This window comes from Schistocerca nitens, chromosome 4 (assembly GCF_023898315.1).
Source record: "Schistocerca nitens isolate TAMUIC-IGC-003100 chromosome 4, iqSchNite1.1, whole genome shotgun sequence".
Lineage (NCBI taxonomy): Eukaryota > Metazoa > Arthropoda > Insecta > Orthoptera > Acrididae > Schistocerca > Schistocerca nitens.
Window position 1 is genome coordinate 541156435 of NC_064617.1, and position 23361 is coordinate 541179795.

The 23361-nt window shown below is 38.8% G+C and overlaps 1 protein-coding gene across 2 annotated transcripts in view; it reads right to left on the reverse strand.

Annotated features, from left to right (window-relative positions):
• Positions 1-23361, reverse strand: part of LOC126252107 (disks large-associated protein 5-like) — a 175636-nt gene that overhangs the window by 120791 nt on the left and 31484 nt on the right. For both annotated transcript variants that reach the window (XM_049952969.1, XM_049952970.1), the window contains exon 4: positions 4106-4325. In XM_049952969.1, coding sequence (XP_049808926.1) covers positions 4106-4325 — 220 coding nt within the window. The remainder of the gene's footprint in view (positions 1-4105; positions 4326-23361) is intronic.

Consider the following 23361-nt stretch of genomic DNA (forward strand, 5'->3'; position numbering starts at 1 on the left):
GCGAAACACGAGAAGGGGAAAAGAATATGCAGATGCTTTGAGGGGGAAGGGGCATGAAGGACAGGTACTAGCTATAGTTGAGGGCAGGGAGATTACAAAAACAAAGGACATGTTGTAGAGAGAACTGGTGAGGAAAGAATCCAGTTGGCACAAGCTGTGAAGCAGTTATTAAAATCAAGCACATCTTGTTGGGCAGCATGTATGGCAACTCGCTAACCCAGTTGTCTCTTCTTCACAGTTTGGTAGTCGCTGTTCATGTAGACAGAACTTGTTAGTGGTCATAGCCATACAGAATACTGCAAAATGGTTGCAGTAAAATTGGTAGATCACGGAGATGCTTTCACAGGTGGCCCTACTTTTAATGTGACACAGCTGGAGTAGGTGATAGGAGGGTGTATGGTAGGATATTTGTCATTGCTGGGCATGGCTAGAGTTGGTCAAAATCTTGGCGGAGAATGTGATTTAGTTGCCCCTGGGTGGTACTGGGGGATGGATGGATGGATATCCTTTGGACCTATCTGCAGGTATGTGAGGAATGAAAGGTGACCAGGGAACAAGGCACAAGAAATCCTGTTTCTGGACAAGCTGGTGAGGTAGAAACTATCTGTGAAGGCCTCAGCAAGATCCTCAGTACATCTGGTGGTATTTCTATTTGCATTTTGACATTTTCCCCTACTTTCTGAAGTTTAATCTTATAACTTCAAAGCTGAGTATCCTACTTCTGTTAAAGTAACACTTAAATGGCTTATAGATATTTTTGCAATTCTGTCATTTCTATACCACTCTGCTCAAAATGTTTATCAGTATTACATCATTGTACGACTTAAACATGGCTTCATGACAAGATGTACATAACTGCACAGGTGATAACTTTAATCAATCTTAAATACAGAGGTAGCCTGGGTTTTCTGTTCTTTTATTCCTCTTCACAATCCTTGTCATAACACTTGGTTCAAGAATCATAAAAGAAGGTTGTATACCTGGAAGAATCCTGGAGATACTAATAGGTATCAGATAGATTATATAATGGTAAGACAGAGATTTAGGAACCAGGTTTTAAATTGTAAGACATTTCCAGGGGCAGATGTGGATTCTGACCACAATCTATTGGTTATGAACTGCAGATTGAAACTGAAGAAACTGCAAAAAGGTGGGAATTTAAGGAGATGGGACCTGGATAAACTGAAAGAACCAGAGGTTGTAGAGAGTTTCAGGGAGAGCATAAGGGAACAATTGACAGGAATGGGGGAAAGAAATACAGTAGAAGAAGAATGGGTAGCTCTGAGGGATGAAGTAGTGAAGGCAGCAGAGGATCAAGTAGGTAAAAAGACGAGGGCTAATAGAAATCCTTGGGTAACAGAAGAAATATTGAATTTAATTGATGAAAGGAGAAAATACAAAAATGCAGTAAATGAAGCAGGCAAAAGGGAATACAAACGTCTCAAAAATGAGATCGACAGAAAGTGCAAAATGGCTAAGCAGGGATGGCTAGAAGACAAATGTAAGGATGTAGAGGCTTGTCTCACTAGGGGTAAGATAGATACTGCCTACAGGAAAATTAAAGAGACCTTTGGAGAGAAGAGAACCACATGTATGAATATCAAGAGCTCAGATGGCAACCCAGTTCTAAGCAAAGAAGGGAAGGCAGAAAGGTGGAAGGAGTATATAGAGGGTTTATACAAGGGTGATGTACTTGAGGACAATATTATGGAAATGGAAGAGGATGTAGATGAAGATGAAATGGGAGATAAGATACGGCGTGAAGAGTTTGACAGAGCACTGAAAGACCTGAGCCGAAACAAGGCCCCGGGAGTAGACAACATTCCATTAGAACTACTGATGGCCTTGGGAGAGCCAGTCATGACAAAACTCTACCATCTGGTGAGCAAGATGTATGAGACAGGCGAAATACCCACAGACTTCAAGAAGAATATAATAATTCCAATCCCAAAGAAGGCAGGTGTTGACAGATGTGAAAATTACCGAACTATCAGTTTAATAAGTCACAGCTGCAAAATACTAACGCGAATTCTTTACAGACGAATGGAAAAACTGGTAGAAGCGGACCTCGGGGAAGATCAGTTTGGATTCCGTAGAAATGTTGGAACACGAGAGGCAATACTAACCTTACGACTTATCTTAGAAGAAAGATTAAGAAAAGGCAAACCTACATTTCTAGCATTTGTAGACTTAGAGAAAGCTTTTGACAACGTTAACTGGAATACTCTCTTTCAAATTCTGAAGGTGGCAGGGGTAAAATACAGGGAGCGAAAGGCTATTTACAATTTGTACAGAAACCAGATGGCAGTTATAAGAGTCGAGGGGCATGAAAGGGAAGCAGTGGTTGGGAAAGGAGTGAGACAGGGTTGTAGCCTGTCCCTGATGTTATTCAATCTGTATATTGAGCAAGCAGTAAAGGAAACAAAAGAAAAATTCGGAGTAGGTATTAAAATTCATGGAGAAGAAGTAAAAACTTTGAGGTTCGCCGATGACATTGTAATTCTGTCAGAGACAGCAAAGGACTTGGAAGAGCAGTTAAACGGAATGGACAGTGTCTTGAAAGGAGGATATAAGATGAACATCAACAAAAGCAAAACGAGGATAATGGAATGTAGTCAAATTAAATCGGGTGATGCTGAGGGGATTAGATTAGGAAATGAGACACTTAAAGTAGTAAAGGAGTTTTGCTATTTAGGGAGTAAAATAACTGATGATGGTCGAAGTAGAGAGGATATGAGGATATAAAATGTAGACTGGCAATGGCAAGGAAATCGTTTCTGAAGAAGAGAAATTTGTTAACATCGAGTATTGATTTAAGTGTCAGGAAGTCGTTTCTAAAAATATTTGTATGGAGTGTAGCCATGTATGGAAGTGAAACATGGACGATAACCAGTTTGGACAAGAAGAGAATAGAAGCTTTCGAAATGTGGTGCTACAGAAGAATGCTGAAGATAAGGTGGGTAGATCACGTAACTAATGAGGAGGTATTGAATAGGATTGGGGAGAAGAGAAGTTTGTGGCACAACTTGACTAGAAGAAGGGATCGGTTGGTAGGACATGTTTTAAGGCATCAAGGGATCACAAATTTAGCATTGGAGGGCAGCGTGGAGGGTAAAAATCGTAGAGGGAGACCAAGAGATCAATACACTAAGCAGATTCAGAAGGATGTAGGTTGCAGTAGGTACTGGGAGATGAAGAAGCTTGCACAGGATAGAGTAACATGGAGAGCTGCATCAAACCAGTCTCAGGACTGAAGACCACAACAACAACAATCCTTGTCACTCTCTTTCCACCTTTGCCTTGCTGCATACTTTTCCATTTGACTCATTTCATCAAATCCCTGGTCCCAATTGGGTTCAGTGTGAAGACAATGTTGTTCTGTGTGCATTTGTAGTTGCACTGGATACGATTGCAAGTTCGTGAGCTGATTCATTAGATGAAGTCTTAATTTATGAGCCTATCTACCTCTCAACGTCTCCACTATAAACTGGCTGGATCACTTCACTCATTCACTCACTGCTTATATTCCAGATAGTATTTTCCAATATCTCCTTTACCTCTAACAATTGTCACATTTTCATAATTCTTATCTCCTCAGCTTCCTTCCATTTGATATCTCTGAATGAATAATATCTTTGACTGATTGTTTCATTCACTGTTATGTGCCAGTTATACCAATATCGGTAGAACTACATTTGACAAGTGAAATTCTCTTTTCCTTATTTCTTTCTTTCCTTTAATATAATTCATAACTCAATATTCTACCTTATATGCTATTTGAATAAACTACCTGAACTGTACTAAAGGTTGAGAGCATTACAAAGCTGCCAATTTTGGAGTGCTAACAAATACCACCATGTTCTGCCTCTTCTTCAGAAAGATAAATTATTTTATTTCTGTAAACAGCTCTAGACTATGAAGGTAATTTAGATTCACCCATGTAATTCTTTTTTCTGTCATGTATAATGCCAGTTTTGAAACCAACCTAACATATGTAAGTTTCCCTATAAATGCCATATTCATTTGTAAAGTTATGACACACTAAATGAAACAATTCAGACTCTCTAATATAGTTTATTTATTTCACAAGTTATAAAGTCTTTACCTGTATTGTGAAACATCTGTTTTTTTATCAGAAGGCACAGCTTCTGCAACTAGTGGTTCCTTATTTGGGTCCGATGTATTATAATCTAGTTTCCTTTTACTCGACAATGGATTTCCACATATCTTTGTAGATGATGATGATGATGTCTCTTTTGTACTTCCTTTCCTACCACTTCTCTTTGTAATGCTGAGTGGTGTAGAGGCAGTTTCCTTTTGCTCACCTACACAAAAACAGTTTTTGGCAATTTCTTTATGCCACCAATAGAAATGAAAATCACTGAAAGACTTTTACAAAAAAAAGTTTAATTTATTTGTAAACATACTAGGAGTTTATAGTATTATGAACAGGATAGATTGCTTCTCACTGTATAGTGTAAATGTTGAGTCGCAAGAATGCACAACAAAGAGACTGCTAAACAAGTAAGCTTTTAGCCAAAAGGTCTTCTTCTGTATACCACACACACACACACACACACACACACACACACACACACACACACACTACACAGGTTACATTGGTGGCATTGCAGTAGACACAATGGTAATAATCTTTTCATATTTTTGGGCCACAGTAATGTAACAATGTTTGAATGACATTTCAACTCTGGGTGTACAACATCCTTATTTTATAATACCATCATGATTTCAGGCTTCAGCCACTGTCAAGTACAACAATGCTGCATAAAATCAGACTTTGTTAAGTGAAGTCATTGTCAAGATTTACTGAACCGGATGTCCTGGCATGTAGACAAGTACAAAAACAACGAAATGTATGGCAGACAGGTAGCAAACATGATTACCAGCCATAAAATAACTGAGCCACGGAAAAAACACTAATGCAGTGCTAAATGGCTAAGCAGGGATGGCTAGAGGACAAATGTAAGGATGTAGAGGCTTATCTCACTAGGGGTAAGATAGATACTGCCTACAGGAAAATTAAAAAGACCTTTGGAGAAAAGAGAACCACTTGTATGAATATCAAGAGCTCAGATGGAAACCCAGTCCTAACCAAAGAAAGGAAAGCAGAAAGGTGGAAGGAGTATATAGAGGGTCTATACAAGGGTGATGTACTTGAGAACAATATTATAGAAATGGAAGAGAATGTAGGTGAAGATGAAATAGGAGATACGACACTGAGTGAAGAGTTTGACAGAGCACTGAAAGACCTGAGCCGAAACAAGGCCCCGGGAGTAGACAACATTCCATTAGAACTACTAACGGCCTTGGAAGAGCCAGTCCTGACAAAACTCTACCATCTGGTGAGCAAGATGTATGAGGCAGGCGAAATACCCTAAGACTTCAAGAAGAATATAATAATTCCAATTCCAAAGAAAACAGGTGTTGACAGATGTGAAAATTACCGAACTATCAGTTTAATAAGTCACAGCTGCTAAATACTAATGCAAATTCTTTACAGACGAATGGAAAAACTGGTACAAGCCGACCTCGGGGAAGATCATTTTGGATTCCGTAGAAATATTGGAACACGTGAGGCAATACTAACCTTACGACTTATCTTAGAAGCTAGATTAAGGAAAGGCAAACCTACGTTTCTAGCATTTGTAGACTTAGAGAAAGCTTTTGACAATGTTGACTGGAATACTCTCTTTCAAATTCTGAAGGTGGCAGGGGTAAAATACAGGGAGCAAAAGGCTATTTACAATTTGTACAGAAAGCAGATGGATGTTATAAGAGTTGAGAGACATGAAAGAGAAGCAGTGGGTGGGAAGGGAGTGAGACAGGGTTGTAGCCTCTCCCCGATGTTATTCAATCTGTATATTGAGCAAGCAGTAAAGGAAACAAAAGAAAAATTCGGAGTAGGTATTAAAATCCATGGAGAAGAAATAAAAACTTTTAGGTTCGCTGATGACATTGTAATTATGTCAGACACAGCAAAGGAATTGGAAGAACAGTTGAATGGAATGGTCAGTGTCTTGAAAGAAGGATATATGATGAACATCAACAAAAGCAAAACGAGGATAATGGAATGTAGTCTAATTAAGTCGGGTGATGCTGAGGGAATTAGATTAGGAAACAAGACACTTAAAGTAGTAAATGAGTTTTGCTATTTGGGGAGCAAAATAACTGAAGATGGTCGAAGTAGCAAAGATTGAAAGGTATGTGCTGAGATTCGATCAGGATAAAGCCAGTAAAAAATGTCGATAGTAGCCAACCCCAAGGTTGGACGAGTAGTACATCTTCGAGGAGTGAGATCTTTGACAGCTGACAGAGCTAGCTGCACGCGGTCAAAGTTTGAGCAGTGGTGAGGAGATGCGCAGAGACAGCAGACATGTTTTGAGTCGGAGCTAGATGCCTGCAGGAGGCAGCCGGGTCGTGACAGCATCAAAGTAAGAATTGGCACTACGCACATAATAAGCTATATATTGAGCGAAACTCAGCACATACCTGGGGAAACTAGAAAGAATAATTAATAAAATAGGCTTTCTTTGGTTAAATAATATCTAAAAGCTAGATAGAAATCCCATTGTTGATGCAATAAGAGTTTTGTGAAACTTTCTCGTAAATCCATGCTATGTAAGTTTTTTTTAGTTTTTCACATGTGCCTTAAAAGTTTGAACAATAACTATTTTTTCGATAAAATTAGAGTTTCATCTCACACCTTATGTCGTTCTCCACATCCTGGGCTTGCATTGAACCAAAAGGTACATTAAAGTAAAGTTCCCATGAGTAAAGCTAATAATTTCACTTATCAGAGTAAAATGATCTATATGCCATTACACAGTTGGCAAATTATTCAGATCAGGACAGAATTTTTATTAAGTAACGAACAGGGCCAAAATGAGTAAAGTTATCTAGAATGACAATTTTATGCCATTGCACTACAGCTGAGTTGAATACATGTTTTATTATCGGCTAAATGGGAAGGAGTGCACGAGCTAAGTCCACAGACGCAGTCAGATGCAGGTTGGTGACTCATTTATTTTTACCACTAAACATTCATGCAGTCAGGTGTGTATTTCGAGTATTAATTTTCCAACAATATTTTCATGCAGTCAGATAAAGTTAAGTTCAGTTAAATAGGCAGTCAGATGCAAGTTTTATTAAAGACTAAAGCAGTCACATGCAGTTCAGTCTAGTTTAAATAGAGAATTTTTATTAACAACACTTTCAAGATATAAAATGTAGACTGGCAATGGCAAGGAAAGCGTTTCTGAAGAAGAGAAATTTGTTAACATCGAGTGTAGATTTAAGTGTCAGGAAGTCATTTCTGAAAGTATTCGTATGGAGTGTAGCCATGTATGGAAGTGAAACATGGACAATAAATAGTTTGGACAGGAAGAGAACAGAAGCTTTCGAAATGTGGTGCTACAGAAGAATGCTGAAGATTAGATGGGTAGATCACATAACTAATGAGGAAGTATTGAATAGGATCGGGGAGAAGAGAAGTTTGTGGCACAACTTGACTAGAAGAAGGGATCGGTTGGTAGGACATGTTCTGAGGCATCAAGGGATCACCAATTTAATATTGGAGGGCAGCGTGGATGGTAAAAAATCGTAGAGGGAGACCAAGAGATGAATACACTAAGCAGATTCAGAAGGATGTAGGTTGAAGTAGGTACTGGGAGATGAAGAAACTTGCACAGGATAGAGTAGCATGGAGAGCTGCATCAAACCAGTCTCAGGACTGAAGACCACAACAACAACAACAACAACAACAACAACAACAACAACATGTGCATGGTACTATGCTGTGACGTACAACTCTAGAGGAGTTATTAGCCCTACATCTTCTGAACAACGAATGATACTCGCAATCGAAAGTTGTTATATAACAAGAAAATAGTAACATAAATTAACCATATATAAGTGCTTAAATCTTACATGTGGGTTTTTTTATTTTATTTTGCATGTGGCAAAATCTATCAAGGGGCAACATGTGTCTTCTGCACACGGCGGTGATTACAGAAGTACACGAGAGGGAAGACCTGAATAGATGCGGAAGTAAGTAGTCCATGGAACACCACCGCCTGACCTGGAGAAGCACAGACTTTCAAAGAGAGTGCGCTAAACCATCTCTGCATCCACAATACGCTTTTATATCATTCCGCTTTTCGTAACTAGGATGATTTTTTGTAATTAAACCTCAGGAACAGTTATAACTGTGTCAACATGTCCAAACGGGACAACTGAGGTGTGTGTATCATCATGTCATTAAATACGATATAAAATTGTTAGTCTGCACCTTAAATGTTTTTTTATAAAGAATGTTGTGTTTCATGACATTTTGACCTGTTAAATCATGGCATATATTGTACAATCGCGACTATTTATGTATTTGACTTCTTGGTTTCAACGTTAATATTTTACGTAAATTAAGGCCTTCACACCTTTGACTTCCCACGCCAGATGGCGGTTACTATGCTATAACAAATTTTGTAATATTTGATGCCATTTTATTAGTATATTTTGTTTTCTACTAGTCCTGTAATTTGACACCTTATAATCTACCACTTTATTTTTATTCTTGCACGTTTTTTTTTTTTTTTTTAAGTTGTTTTGAAAACAACACACCAGTGTGTGTTGCAAAATGTGCATTTCCCCTTCCTTTTTGCTAAGAGTTTTTAATGTACAATTTTAAATTTGAAATATTCAATTAACGATTTCCAAGTGCACATTTGGTATTTTGTGGTAATTTCTTGCCAAATAAAGTAATGATAAGTCTTCACGTGACATGTTACATAGAGGGCGTTCCAAACCCCTGTCACACCGAGGTCTGCTGTATAGGTGAATGTAAACAGCACCTTCAGTTATTGTGATAGTTTCATAGCTTCTGTTACTGCTAGTAACTAGACACAAGTGCCTACGAGCTTTAATTTGTACTCTAAAGGTATGTTCTTACCAATAGTTGGTTCCTACTCAGGTGTATTTGCTGTCTTTTGTTTCTTATTCACTGATAATGTGAAATATTGAACTTCCAGCACTGAAGATGGTCATTATGTGATCAAAAATAGATTTTGCTGTTAATAAATCATCAAAATTATGGCCAATGCTGACCTTCCTTCTAATTTTAGTTCCAAAGAGAGATTATATTAACAACCGATACATATTTTAAGAGACAGAAATTGTACTTCTATACTGAATGAATGAAGGCCATTTAATTTAGTTAATTCATGGAATGATTAGGAGAGTATACGATTTGTTAACTCTGAAACAGTATGGAAAGTTATTTATAGAAACATGGTGTAGCAAAGATATCAATTCCGGATTTTAAATTAATTGTGACAGATTTGAAAAAGACTGTCCAAAAGAACAATAGTCACACTGAAGCAAAGCTGATAATACCTAGGGATCTGAAAAATACTCTTTTAGGATAAATGCAAATACAGATAAGTTCTCCCACAAAACTAAAAAAACACCAAATTGCCTAATACACATTATTTCTTAGCGAATTGTACCCAGATTAACAATTTTATCATAATAGCTTTATTGTCTGCATATGAATATCGAGATTTTAATTTTTGGTTACTGGCATCGCACTTCATCAGGCAAAGCCCTATTTAGAAGGATAATGAGTGTAAGAATAGGTTTGCAAAATGAAACTTGCATGGTAGGTACGACATATCAGTGCGTTCAATGCCCACGCCAACTATGGGCAGTTGAATAGTCTGCCAGAAAAAGTTGTGAAATTCAGCAAACATAGCCAAAAGTCTTTAGGGCCCTAAGTTTATCCACACACAAGGAGAGAAGTTACACTGCCACGCCCTCTATGTCCTATACCTGGCACAATTAGAAAGATACAAAGAACTATTTTCTATGTCTATTTGGTATTATACTGTCTTAGAGTAACTGTTTTCTGTGTGCTGACAGTGGAAATACAGCACTGATTGTGCTCTCACCTTAGGAAGTTCCTAGTGTATACTGGATTGCAAATAAACATGTGTAATCTCAAATGGTGTACGATTTAATGACTTAACACAGCAATATTTAATGAAACATACATTCAAAGCTCCCACAGAACATTAGCAATGGAAAAGGTAGACTCTGACATAAAATCTGGCCAGTAGCTGTCTGCTTCAGAGTGTACATCCACACTGCTTGCCACAAGGGACAAATAACGTGGTCAGTCTGATAATTCTGTTAAGTTCAGTGATTTACAACTGGCAACTAATTGCTGTTCCACAGATCTACAACAGAGGAACTATCTGGAACTACTTATTGCTATCCCACACAGGCATCTGGCTCCTAAGTGACGAACAAAACTCAAATTCCTATCGTTGATAGTAGACTCAGACTGCTTGAGAGACATCTGTGTAGTGAAGCAGCTTGGCATTTGCAAAGCACACATTTGTGACCCAAACACAGCTTCCTGAATAAAGCTTGAGAGAAGACTCTGTGTGTAAAGGTTTATCCAAAATTTGTTAAAGAATTTCTTCTAGCAGTCAGCAGTTCCATTAAATAAAAGGAAAAACAAGAACCACGAGTTTGCTGATCCTCACTATGATTAGAACTGATAACTCACATTGCTCTTTCATCGCAAAACATAGGCGGAACCACTGATTTTAAGAGACTGTCAGCAGCAGCTCTCCCTCATTGCAATATTGGTCCCTGAGCTTCAAAATACAACACTAAAGATAAGAACAGTTGTTACTTACTTGAAGAATGGAATTCCTGGCATCCAAAAATTAAGTTTTGTGTGTCTAATGTAAGATGAAGATTAATAGCATGGGCCATTGAGGTGGAAAGGAAGTAGAAAATTAAATCAGTGGAACAGTTCAGGACCACACACAAAATTAAATGCACATTGACAGTGTACCAGATATTTGAAATGGTGTTGCCAATTCTTAGTTGTACTGGAGGCAACTCTGTAATGAAATTCTTGTCGTGCTCCTTTTATATGGGTTGCCAGAGGAGAGGCAAGCATCCATGTGCTCACGCAGTTGGTTTTTACGCTGCGTTATTTCAAGATAGTATGAAGACTTTCACGATCGGATGACATATCTTCTGGTAAACCTTCCGGGATGTAAGGTCGTGGTCCATGAAACTCTTCATTTCCTAACGTTTCGTCCAGAGCTGTGCTGGACATCTTCAGAGAGGTGTTTCTCCTCCAGTGAGTCTTGCCGGAGGAGAAACACCCCTCTGAGGATGTCCAGCGCAGCTCTGGATGAAACGTTAGGAGCTGAAGAGTTTCATGGACCACGACCTTACATCCCGGAAGGTTTACCAGAAGATATTTCAAGATAGACCTAGACATTAGGAACTATCTCTATGTGAGGTGTTCAATTCGATTTAAGCCAGAATTTCACATCTTTTGGAGCTTTGTGGTGTGGAAGGAGGCTGTTAACAGCAGTGTTATACAATTTCAGTGTAGAGATGGCAAAGTTAGAGATATTAGTTTTTTGCCCACGCATCAAATGGCATTTTAAAGACCGAGGTACTTCTATAACTATAAGTTATATGTAAAAAGAATTTCACGACTAGCATCAAAATGCTGACATATGTTGATGGGTATGGAAGCTATGAGAAACACAGGTAACTAATTACTCAGTGCCATGGACGAGTCAGTTTACAAATTATGTTCAATAGCACAGAAACTGAACTGTAGACATGGGCACTGTGCAATTCTGTGTCATCAAATGTTTAACTTTAGACATTTATACGTACAATGTATACTAGCAAGCCTGTTCACTGCTTTCATAATGTTCCAGCCTTATTTCATTTCTAAATGAAGAAAAGAATCCAAATCCATGTCGCTTGAGAATCTTCCAAGCTAACTTTCTGTGTCTTGTTGCTTAGTATTTGTGAAGCAGACCATTGTGTCTGCTCTTGTGAGGTATTTGATCATAGTTTGTCTGCATTTGTTGCTCTGTGGGACAGAGATCTCACAACCTCAACTCGCATAGTTTCAGTGGGTTTGAAGTCTGGTGACCTGGACAAGAAAGGAAAATGCATTACTCTTTGCTGGCTTTTTAACCAGTTTTTGGATGGCTGTACTGCTATTGTTCTGCAATGACATTATCATCTATTAATTTGGATGAAATGTGTTTCTGACTGAATTTATAATGTTTGTACAGTGGAAAAAAATACTGTGTAATTGGTGTGTTGCCAAACCTAGAGTTTAAGGTCATAATTGGAAGAGTGGTATTCAGACTGTATAATACTTTGATGTGAGCAGTAGACAGAAAAATCGCACTTGCACGTGGAAGGGTGTGGTGTCAGGGATGGGGATCGGAGTACTACATGAATTCTGATGTAGTTTCAGGTGGTGGTTATCTGACGATGGTAGCCTTAGTTCAGGATATTTTGTCCTCAGGAATCGGACAAGATTAATTTAAAATGGCATCAAGTTTTGTAATGGTGAATAGCCAGATTGTTAAGCTGGCTTGTTTAGAGTCTTGTGTTTGATAAGGTATGTAATATTTCAATTTTTATATTTTTGTGGGTGTCAAAACATATTCGTGTATGTTACTGAAATTAGTGGAGAAATCTGTTGAATTTCAGACTCCGTTTCATGTCTGAAGACTAATTTGCTTTGCCTATTCGAAGTGACAGTTAGCCTCTTTCTACGCACAAAGATACATGAAAGATACCAATCATTTTTTGTGGGCAGATATTCTCTGTGAACTTTACACACTCACTTGCTCAGTATGTTGCATTCATCAAGGGTGACTGTGGCTGCTGCCCCCTCATGCTGCCTTGTCAGTGCAATTGCTCATGGTCCGGCACTTGGAGAACAGTTGAGTACCTAACTGATGTCAGAAGGTCAGCGAAATGAGTTTGCCTTTCAATGTAATGACAATTAAATGCAGGGTGGGGAGGTGTCCTTCACGCAGTGCTCGCGATGAAAGAACAATTTATGTTTCCAATATTGCTATGGCATCTAATACCGTAAAATAGTGTTGTTATAAATACATTTGCATGCACTTACGGCATATTAAATATGAAATAAATTGTGCTGGGTGGGACAAATAAGTGGCCCAGAGAACAGTTTCAGGGTGCAAACAAACGATAGCAGAGGAAAGAAAATACAGTTCTAACCTGACTGTAGCAGATGTTGAAAGTCACCACCATTAGACTCTTGAGCACTTTTGGGCCCTCGTCAGAAAGTTGCTGAAAGTGGATCAAAGCTGGACTGCGGGGATTGCTGCAGTCTCTTCCAAAATGTTCTGCTGCAGTTATTGAAAACTGTAAGGACTGTTGTGATACATCTTGGACTTGAGGGCTTCTCACACAAAGTAATTGCACACTGACGTATCATGTGACCTGGGTGGCCAGCTAGATTTATGACCAGACTGACCTCTGCTGATAACTGGCAGGCGTGAAGATTGTGTAAACGTACTCAAAAGGGCTGGTATGGATCACATAGCGGGCACACGTGTTGTGTGTGCATCAAGGGGTGTGGTTATGTGTGTACATTCATGTCCAAACGTATCCATTCGTCTACGCCACTTTTATTTGCCCCACCTTGTATTTTATTTCTTTGTCATTTATTTCGTAATCACCTTGTCAGCTGTTATCCAAAGTGAAAGTAGGGGAGGAATAAACAAAACAGTGGAGAAACAAGTTTGTTTAGGACCGGTTATCGAACTCGTGCGCCACTGTATACTAGCATGGGACCTTACACACATCTGTTGCACAATTTTAATGGATGGGAAAAATCATCATGTCTACTTTCCAAGGGCGGTATCACCTGATTGGAGGCCCAGACGTACTATTGGATCCTTGACACCTCAAAGTACACTGCTGTTTAATGCACTCTCCGATCCCTATACCTGACTGTGCATGCTTCCATTGTCAGACTGGCTGGCTGAAGAGTGTGAATGATCTGTGATTAGTCAAGATGCATTAGTCAGATACATTATCATTCAGCCATGCCAGGCAGTAAGTGAATACATTTGTCACATTGGACATGTTTTCATTTTACATGTTAACAATACTGCACAGTTACATCTTGAGCTCTGTCAGTTGTTTTGCGATGGAGTAAAATGGTAGGTACCTTACGAGAAAGGCGATATCAGCAAAGTGATGTAAAGTATGTTTTACCTTATGTTTAACTTTAAAAGAATATGAACTGTATTAAAATCTGTCAAGACAGTTGACACTACAATGTAAAAGCTGTTACCCATACTTAAAAGCTTCTAAGATACTTAAGAGTTTAGTAAAAACAAATGGATAACAGGAGAAATTGATTGGTTCATTACCCCAGATGAACTGGGGCTTAAATGAGGAAGTAGAGAAGTAATTGGTGTTGTGTGTGCTGCTTGTTAAGATGACAAATGAAGAGATGTGCATATCTCTCCTTCATTGATTTAAAACTGACGGGAACTGGAAAATAGAATTTTAATGGTATAAAAAATTAGATGGAGTGAGCATGGAAGACAGGTTAAAATTCGCGAATAAATCGGAGCCCAATAATGATTATAAAATAGGAAATAAGTAAGGCATGGGTATCATTTGCCTACACATGTGCTTCAAATATCCCCTGAAGAATCCATATAAACGATGAAGCAAGAAACAAGAAGCTCATATTTAGTGGTGAAGAGAAACACTGGGTCACGTTAACAAATTACTTTCTAATAGTTCCAGATTTAGAAAAAAATGAATAAAATATTGCAGATAGCATCAGAGAAACTGTAAAAGAAAAAAATTGGAATGAAGGAAAAAAACATACCTAGTGCCAACAAGGAAAAATAATAAAAAGATAAAGATAGAAATAAAACAGAAGGCACTAAAAGTAATAAAGTACAACAGTTCAAACTTTTTATGAGTAGATTTACAGAGAATAATACGTGTTTTAAAGGTGGAAAGAATTGTAAGGATAGAAAAAGGAAGGAGGAAATTGAGATATGTAGCTAAGGCTCGTTACAAACATATGAAAGAAACTGAGGATGCCCAAGGAAGATGTACTTCATGAACATGAACAGCAGAACAAGATTCTAATATTGTGGAGAGATCTAAAGAGCAGAAATCACGGAAGAATAATTCCTCCAACAAGGTGAATAAATCATCGGAAAAACTGAAAGTACTTTTAACTGTTTCCTGACACTCATACCTGCAGAACACACATTTCCCTGTGGATACACCATTTCAACACTAGACTTGTTACTTGAGTAGAGTCCGTTAATATGGACTTCTGTCGAGATTTCAGTTTATTCTCCAGAGAGGACGTGCTCCACAAGCTGAGGTATAGCTCCTTACCGCAACAGAGAGCCGTCCACTTCTTTGCCTTCCATGGAGACAGTGTGATTGGAAATGTTTTCACCTTGGGTGGTACACCTAATAACAACCAACCCATTGGCTTGTTGCATCCAGCCCAATAGTCTTAAAATGTTTGGTTGTTTTTAAGTGCCAGGAGAGCTCGCACAATCATGTGGTTCCTGTTTTGTCCTCCATAAGCATCGGAGTTCCATAATATCCTTAGACAGGTCGTTATTGATGTAGTGTACAATTGAAGATGCTACCTTATTTGGCCCTTTTTCGCTTGGCATACAGTATACATGTAGAACTGATCAACTTCAGTCTTCATGTAGTAAATTTCAAGTACATTAAGCGTCAACTGACGTAAGTAAAATAACTCTTTGTATTGTAGCAACTGTCAGACTTAATATTTTGCGTGTAGTCAAAGGTGAGCACCAAGAGATTACACACTTCTTTGCACATCTGTGTTGATATTTACAGAGCATTGTATAACTGTTTTGCTCTTTTATGTACTGCAGTTCTGCTTCAGCTACTTTTCTGGTCACATTGAGGAAATGTGAAGAATCTTGCATGTACAACAGGAATCTACTTGCAGCTGTCCAAATTTTAAATCAAAGTATTCTGTAAAACATTTTGAAAGTATTGATAATTCCATTTAATGTCTAGGTGTTTAACTTTGGAAAAATCTACCATGATTTTCACAGGCAGCCTTCTGTGACTCTTTCCCGGAGTAGTGATACTGTTTTCTTGGGAATTGTTCAATATGATTGTGGGTATACATTTTTGTGTCAACAGATTTCACGTTTATGGTAACATTTCTCCTCATGTTGATCTCTTGGAGATTTACAAGAAAAAAGTATTCCCTTATATGCCGAATTCTTCTGTCTCAGTTACAACCATGTAGACTAATAGAAGCTTTCTGACACACTTCCTTTCTTGGTTCATTGATGATAATATGGTATATGAAGCTAAGGCTATACACCAACAAACTGTTTTGATTCACAAGGTGTTTCCTCTGCCCAAGCTGACACACTATTAATGTTTGCAAATAGAGGGCTTGCTCATCCTTGTTTTTCAAACTGTTACATATGATTTGTTTCCTTTTATCTCTTCTACATCATGGAAACATTCTTTTTTACAGCTGTATCTTGGACCAGTTTGTCAGGCTGAAACAATTTTACTACTGTTGTTCTTATATTCTTTTCCCTCCGCACAACACTGTTTAATAATTTCACTTCTACAAGCACCTGCATTTTTAACAGCTTTAAACTGATTCCTCTTGTTTTTGCCATCTGCAATTTATGAAACATACAGTAACATAAAGAATAAAAGTATTGTACTGCCTTTACTTGCAACACAAAGAAATCAACAGTTCATAACAAACAAAGAGCACACTGCATTGTGAACAATGGTACCAACATGAAGTGTAGAAACAGTGGTAGTCCTGGACATGTAAACTTTCTAAAATTAATCACATCTGTTGCACTCTGTTGTGCTGCAGGAAAACATTGGAATATCATACTTTCTACGTAGAATGACAGAACTTGGCTCAGAGAAGCAGATAAGAATAAAAACTGATTTTTGAACAAAATGAACTTACATTGTTCCTGAAGTTACTGATCCAGGTACCGGGATGACTCGGGACTGGACCTTATCCAGATAATCAAATGGGTAATTGGCTAAATGTGAAAACAAGTCATTTCCTTAAAAGCTAAATTTGTGTATACTGCCATATTAATTTAACGACTGCAAAACAATGTTGTTAAGTCTGTGTACAGTATGGTACAGTACCGTACCGTACTGTACCTACATACAGTGTCAGTTCTTTAATATATTTGTCATAGTCAGTTGTTCTGCTTTCTTCAACCGTTTTCCTGCAGCCAGGTCTCACATATGTTTGATGAGTAGCTGTATATGGTCATACTTGGGCTGCTGCTCCATCTGTGTTAGAATAGTGTCAAGACACAAACACCTCACTGAACCAGATGTGAGCATGAGTTTCTTCTCTCACATTTTAAATTTTCAGTGACGATGAAATCATTCAAAGTCAAGGGTCTGAAGAATCACTTGCCTATGTCCTCTGCACTGCAATTGGAAGGTACAGGAAGTCTCAAAAAGATCTTTCTTATGCACTCAAGTGGTATTTCATCCTCTGCCACTTCTCTTTCTTCCTCTTCATTTTAATGGGTCTCCTTTTCATCTGTCTTTCTGTACCTCATCTTTGGTTGAAATGCATTTAGATTTGTTCGGAGCTCTTTTATATGTGGCTGTCTGCACCAAATTCCATTTTCCACTACTCACCTAAGAGCAGTAACTTAAATTCAATTTTTGGTGATGAGACACAATGCCCTCTCATTTCCATCCTCTATTAAAAGCATCTTCAACAACTCTATAATGCTACTGTACAATTTTGGTAACTAATTAGCCTATTGGCTGCTGCAGACTTTTTGTGCTTGGCAGCAGGAGGAGAGTTTTGAAACATCCATATTCTCTGTCAAGAAGACATCCTGTCGAGTAGGTGGGTGGGTGGATTGCCCAGAACTAACATCACCTTACTAGCTTCTTTCCCTATGATGTTTTGGTATTTTTTTTATGTCACATTTGAATATTGAATCACACCATTCACAAAACAAATTAATGATCACATAGGCATTTGGTTGGTTTTTGTAAAAGGTGGGAAGGTTCTTAATGTTTTTGGAAGCCTGGGGTTTTTCATTTTCCTATCAATAGAAGGGGTATTTTATGATTTCCCCCAGAGCTAGTACAGTTCAGCTCTGCAACATGGTCTTCAATAACATTATGGCCAGAAACACTACTTTCCTTTTAGAAGCGAAAGTTGTTTCAGGCAAAGTCTTCCAAATAAGGCAGTTCTCGTCTGTGTTGTACAAAAATTCATGGTCATCAAATTCTGCTTCAATTTTGAATTTTTTAATAAAATTGTCTGTTGCTTTCAGGTTTACTGATAGTTTTTCACCGCTTAAAACCAATTCGCAAATACATTGTCTTGCCTTGATATTCTGTATCGTCATTGCTTGCTTTAAATGAAACCAAATTGTCGATTTTTCTCAGCTAAAACTTTGGCTTTCCTGCAATCAATCGGCCATGAAAGAGGATTTCCAACGCTCACTGCTGCAAAAACCACTTGAATATGGTCTCTGCAAGCTATTTGTTTTGTGCTGTTTTCATTGCGTTCCCTGATGAACACCCATCTTCATTCTCAAGAACAGGCGCTAATTCAAAATTTCAGACTTCTTTTGTCTGAAATTGTTGCTGTTCCTACACGAAATACCTCTGCTAACTGCTTACCATTCACACTTTTTTGTTCAAGGACTATTATTTTGTCTGCCGGTGCTAAGACAATGTGTTTCCTTTTAGAAAACACGCGCTGCACAGTGCATTAAAACATGCGCACAAAAGAAACAGCAGTCACAAACTACAGCAACAAATTAGGGTGTACTGACAGGCACAAAATATTATAAAGAAACCTACTCTGTATACTGTAATAACTACTGAATGAAACCAACAACTTTAGTCATATAGTACAGATGTCTTTCTCCTCAAAGCGATCCAGATAATTGGTGATCCAGACTGTTAAGGGTTCAGACTTCTGCTATAATTATTATTTGTTCACTAAAAGAGCTTTCCTGTTTTTATTCAGTACCAATGCACATGAGACGAGTGAATCTGAAGGAGTGAAATGTTAGATGTTTTGCCTTTCATAAAAATCCCATGTACATTGGCATCTTGTGTTCATGGCTATAGGAGAAGCCCAATAAAGAAAGAAACAACTGGAGGCTGGTAAGCAGGCAGAAATCTGCAACGATTTAACACAGTGACCACAGATATATTCATATTGCAATTGCAGATTAATCGAATATTCAGTATGGTCTCGGCCATAGCTACAGATAGCTAAAAATTTGTGAAGACTAAGACTGTGGTTTACCATTGGCTCAGCTGCTGGCTATAGTATTACAGCTGTAAATGTAAGACTAATAATTCAGTTCCACTGCTGTTCGAATGACTTATGGTAATAGATAAATGAGGGTTTCTTCTTACTTTTATTTACACAACTACATAAACTAACATGTATCACTTCCGACATTTGATTACGAATACAATTCATAAGACTTCTGAGTCACAGATAAGTACAACAAAATGGCTGTTACAAATAAATAAAGCTTTGGGCCATTAAGGCCTTCGTCAACAATAGACGTGTGCGCCTGCAATGCCTCCACTTCGACAGCTGCCACCCATGCCATACCAAGAAATCCCTTCTGTACAGCCTAGCCAACCGTGGTCATTGCATCTGCAGTGACGAGTAGTCCCACTTGAAATATACTCAGGGTCTCGCTATAGCCTTCACAGACCATAATTATCCTCTCAATCTTGTACAAAAACAAATCTTCCGAGCCTTATCTTTACAGTCTCCTACCACCTCCCAAAGTCCCACCGTCCAGCTGCAGAGGAGCATTGTCCTCTTAACTCTGTACCACCCGGGACTGGAGCAACTGAATTGCATTTTCCACCGAGGTTTCGACGACCTTTCGTCACGCCCTGAAATGAGAAATGGACTGCCCACTATCCTTCTCAACCCTCCCACAGTGGTATTCCACTATCCACTGAACCTTCACAATATACTCGTCCATCCTTAAACAACCCTTGCTCCCAACCCCTTACCTCATGGCTCATACCCCTGTAATAGACCTAGATGCAAGACCTGTACTATACTTCCTCTCACGGATACCTACTCCAATCTGGTTACTAATGTCACCTATCCCATCAAAGGCAGGGCTACCTGTGAAACCAGTCATGTGATCTACAAGCTAGGCTGCAACCATTCTGCTGCATTCTATGTGGGCATGACAATGAACAAGCTGTCTGTCCGCATGAAAGGCCACCAAGAAACAAGTGGCCCACCCTGTTGCCTAACACACTGCCAAACATGACATCCTCCATATCAATGACTGCTTCACAGCCTGTGCCATACAGACCCTTCCCACCAACACCAGCTTTTCTGAAGTGCGCATGTGAGAACTCAACCTGCATTACCTCCTATGCTCCCGTAACCCTCCTTGCCTCAGCCCTCACTAGTCACTGTCCTCGCCCATCCAGCCCGTTCTGTTCCCATTTCAGCATTACACAGCTGTCATTCCGCCATCAAACTGAATCTTTTTACTTCTCTTCTTTTCCGCTATTTCCCCCTCCCCGTCTTTCCCATGCCCTCCGTCTAACCTATAGCATGTTACTGTCCGCCACCCCCACCATACTATCCCCCCGTCCCCACCCCAGCCTCTTCCATACACCTACCCAGTCACCACTCCCTTCATGCACTGGTATTGCTGCTCGCAGTGTGGTTTCAGTTGCGTGAGACTGTGGCGCGCGCGTGTGCGCGTGCGTGCACGCCTATTGTTGAGGAAAGCATTAATGGCCGAAAGCTTAATTATTTGTGACAGTCTCTTTGTTTTGCCTAAATGCGACTCTGCATCTGTGCTATATGGTGAGTAGCAACTTTCCATCCCATAATATTGTTACATTCCATTCCAGATTTTCCATTGTTTGATACATAAGACTTCCGGCAGTCTTCATTCGGAACCTCATGAGAGCAGTCTTAGTGGTCTGCTTTACAAATACTAAGCAACAAGACACAGAAAGTTTGCTTGGAAGATTCTCAAGCGACATGGATTTGGATTCTTTTCTTCATTTAGAAATGAAATAAGGCTGGAACATTATGAAAGCAGTGAACAGGCTTGCTAGTATACATTGTACGTATAAATGTCTAAAGTTAAACATTTGATGACACAGAATTGCACAGTGCCCATGTCTACAGTTCAGTTTCTGTGCTATTGAACATAATTTGTAAACTGACTCGTCCATGGCACTGAGTAATTAGTTACCTGTGTTTCTCATAGCTTCCATACCCATCAACATATGTCAGCATTTTGATGCTAGTCGTGAAATTCTTTTTACATATAACTTATAGTTATAGAAGTACCTCAGTCTTTAAAATGCCATTTGATGCGTGGGCAAAAAACTAATATCTCTAACTTTGCCATCTCTACACTGAAATTGTATAACACTGCTGTTAACAGCCTCCTTCCACACCACAAAGCTCCAAAAGATGTGAAATTCTGGCTTAAATCGAATTGAACACCTCACATAGAGATAGTTCCTAATGTCTAGGTTATCTTGAAATATCTTCTGGTAAACCTTCCGGGATGTAAGGTCGTGGTCCATGAAACTCTTCAGCTCCTAACGTTTCATCCAGAGCTGCGCTGGACATCCTCAGAGGGGTGTTTCTCCTCCGGCAAGACTCACTGGAGGAGAAACACCTCTCTGAAGATGTCCAGCGCAGCTCTGGACGAAACGTTAGGAAATGAAGAGTTTCATGGACCACGACCTTACATCCCGGAAGGTTTACCAGAAGATATGTCATCCGATCGTGAAAGTCTTCATACTATCTTGAAATAACGCAGCGTAAAAACCAACTGCGTGAGCACATGGATGCTTGCCTCTCCTCTGGCAACCCATATAAAAGGAGCACGACAAGAATTTCATTACAGAGTTGCATCCAGTACAACTAAGAATTGGCAACACCATTTCAAATATCTGGTACACTGTCAATGTGCATTTAATTTTGTGTGTGGTCCTGAACTGTTCCACTGATTTAATTTTCTACTTCCTTTCCACCTCAATGGCCCATGCTATTAATCTTCATCTTACATTAGACACACAAAACTTAATTTTTGGATGCCAGGAATTCCATTCTTCAAGTAAGTAACAACTGTTCTTATCTTTAGTGTTGTATTTTGAAGCTCAGGGACCAATATTGCAATGAGGGAGAGCTGCTGCTGACAGTCTCTTAAAATCAGTGGTTCCGCCTATGTTTTGCGATGAAAGAGCAATGTGAGTTATCAGTTCTAATCATAGTGAGGATCAGCAAACTCGTGGTTCTTGTTTTTCCTTTTATTTAATGGAACTGCTGACTGCTAGAAGAAATTCTTTAACAAATTTTGGATAAACCTTTACACACAGAGTCTTCTCTCAAGCTTTATTCAGGAAGCTGTGTTTGGGTCACAAATGTGTGCTTTGAAAATGTCAAGCTGCTTCACTATACAGGTGTCTCTGAAGCAGTCTGAATCTACCACCAATGATACCATTTTGCATTTTATTTATCAACCATAAGACATTGCACCCAGACAACACATGGTTTATTGCCAGACTAGGGGGCGCAGATGTTGCACAACAGCTCAAACAGAAGGCAAGACTTCTTTCAGGAACTGCAACAGGCTATAGTGTTTTCAGTTTGTGCAGATGGTCACACTTACAAAATTATCAGAGCAGCTATAGCATTTGTTCCATGTTGTGATCAGTGCGGTGTTGTGCTTTGTGGTAGATTGCCAGGTTTTATGTAAAAGAGTGTACATGCAAATGTACACATGTGGACATGCCTACTTTGCTGAAGAAATTTTTGATGACTTACAAGATTTCATCTCGAGACATCGAAACAAATTGTCCAATGCAAAATTTTGGAAACTGAAATTGCATTTAATATGAATGGGGATGAAACTTTCCTCTATCTGTTCAAGCTAGGCTATCTCAATTCAGTGGTAGTTGAGGATTACAATCTACTAGGCCATCAGATTAAAATCAACTTTTAGGTTGACGACAGCTGCATATTAACTGTTGTCTATTGAATGTTTTGTGCCTTGCACACAAGTCCTGTATAAGCAAGTGATTGCCTTTCTCTTATTTTACATGTTTTTCCCCTTCAGGAGTTTTCATTATCGTGTACAGGTTATACTAGACTGATTTTCAGGTTCAAATGTGATTATCATGATTAAATCCTGGTATATTTATGTTAGTGAATATTGAGGCTTGTATGAAACAATTACATTTTAGAAAATTGTGTTTTACTAATTAGTACATAGAGGAAGTAATGGAAAAAATTGTTGGCGATCAAAGTTAGCATGGATTTGGGGATACTTCCACCAGAACTGTCAACCACCAATTCACTTGTGGCCAGTATTTCAGAAACAAAATGAAACTTTGCCAACCCAGAAATAAATACATTGAGCTAAAGTTTTCTTTAAGTGGTGTATT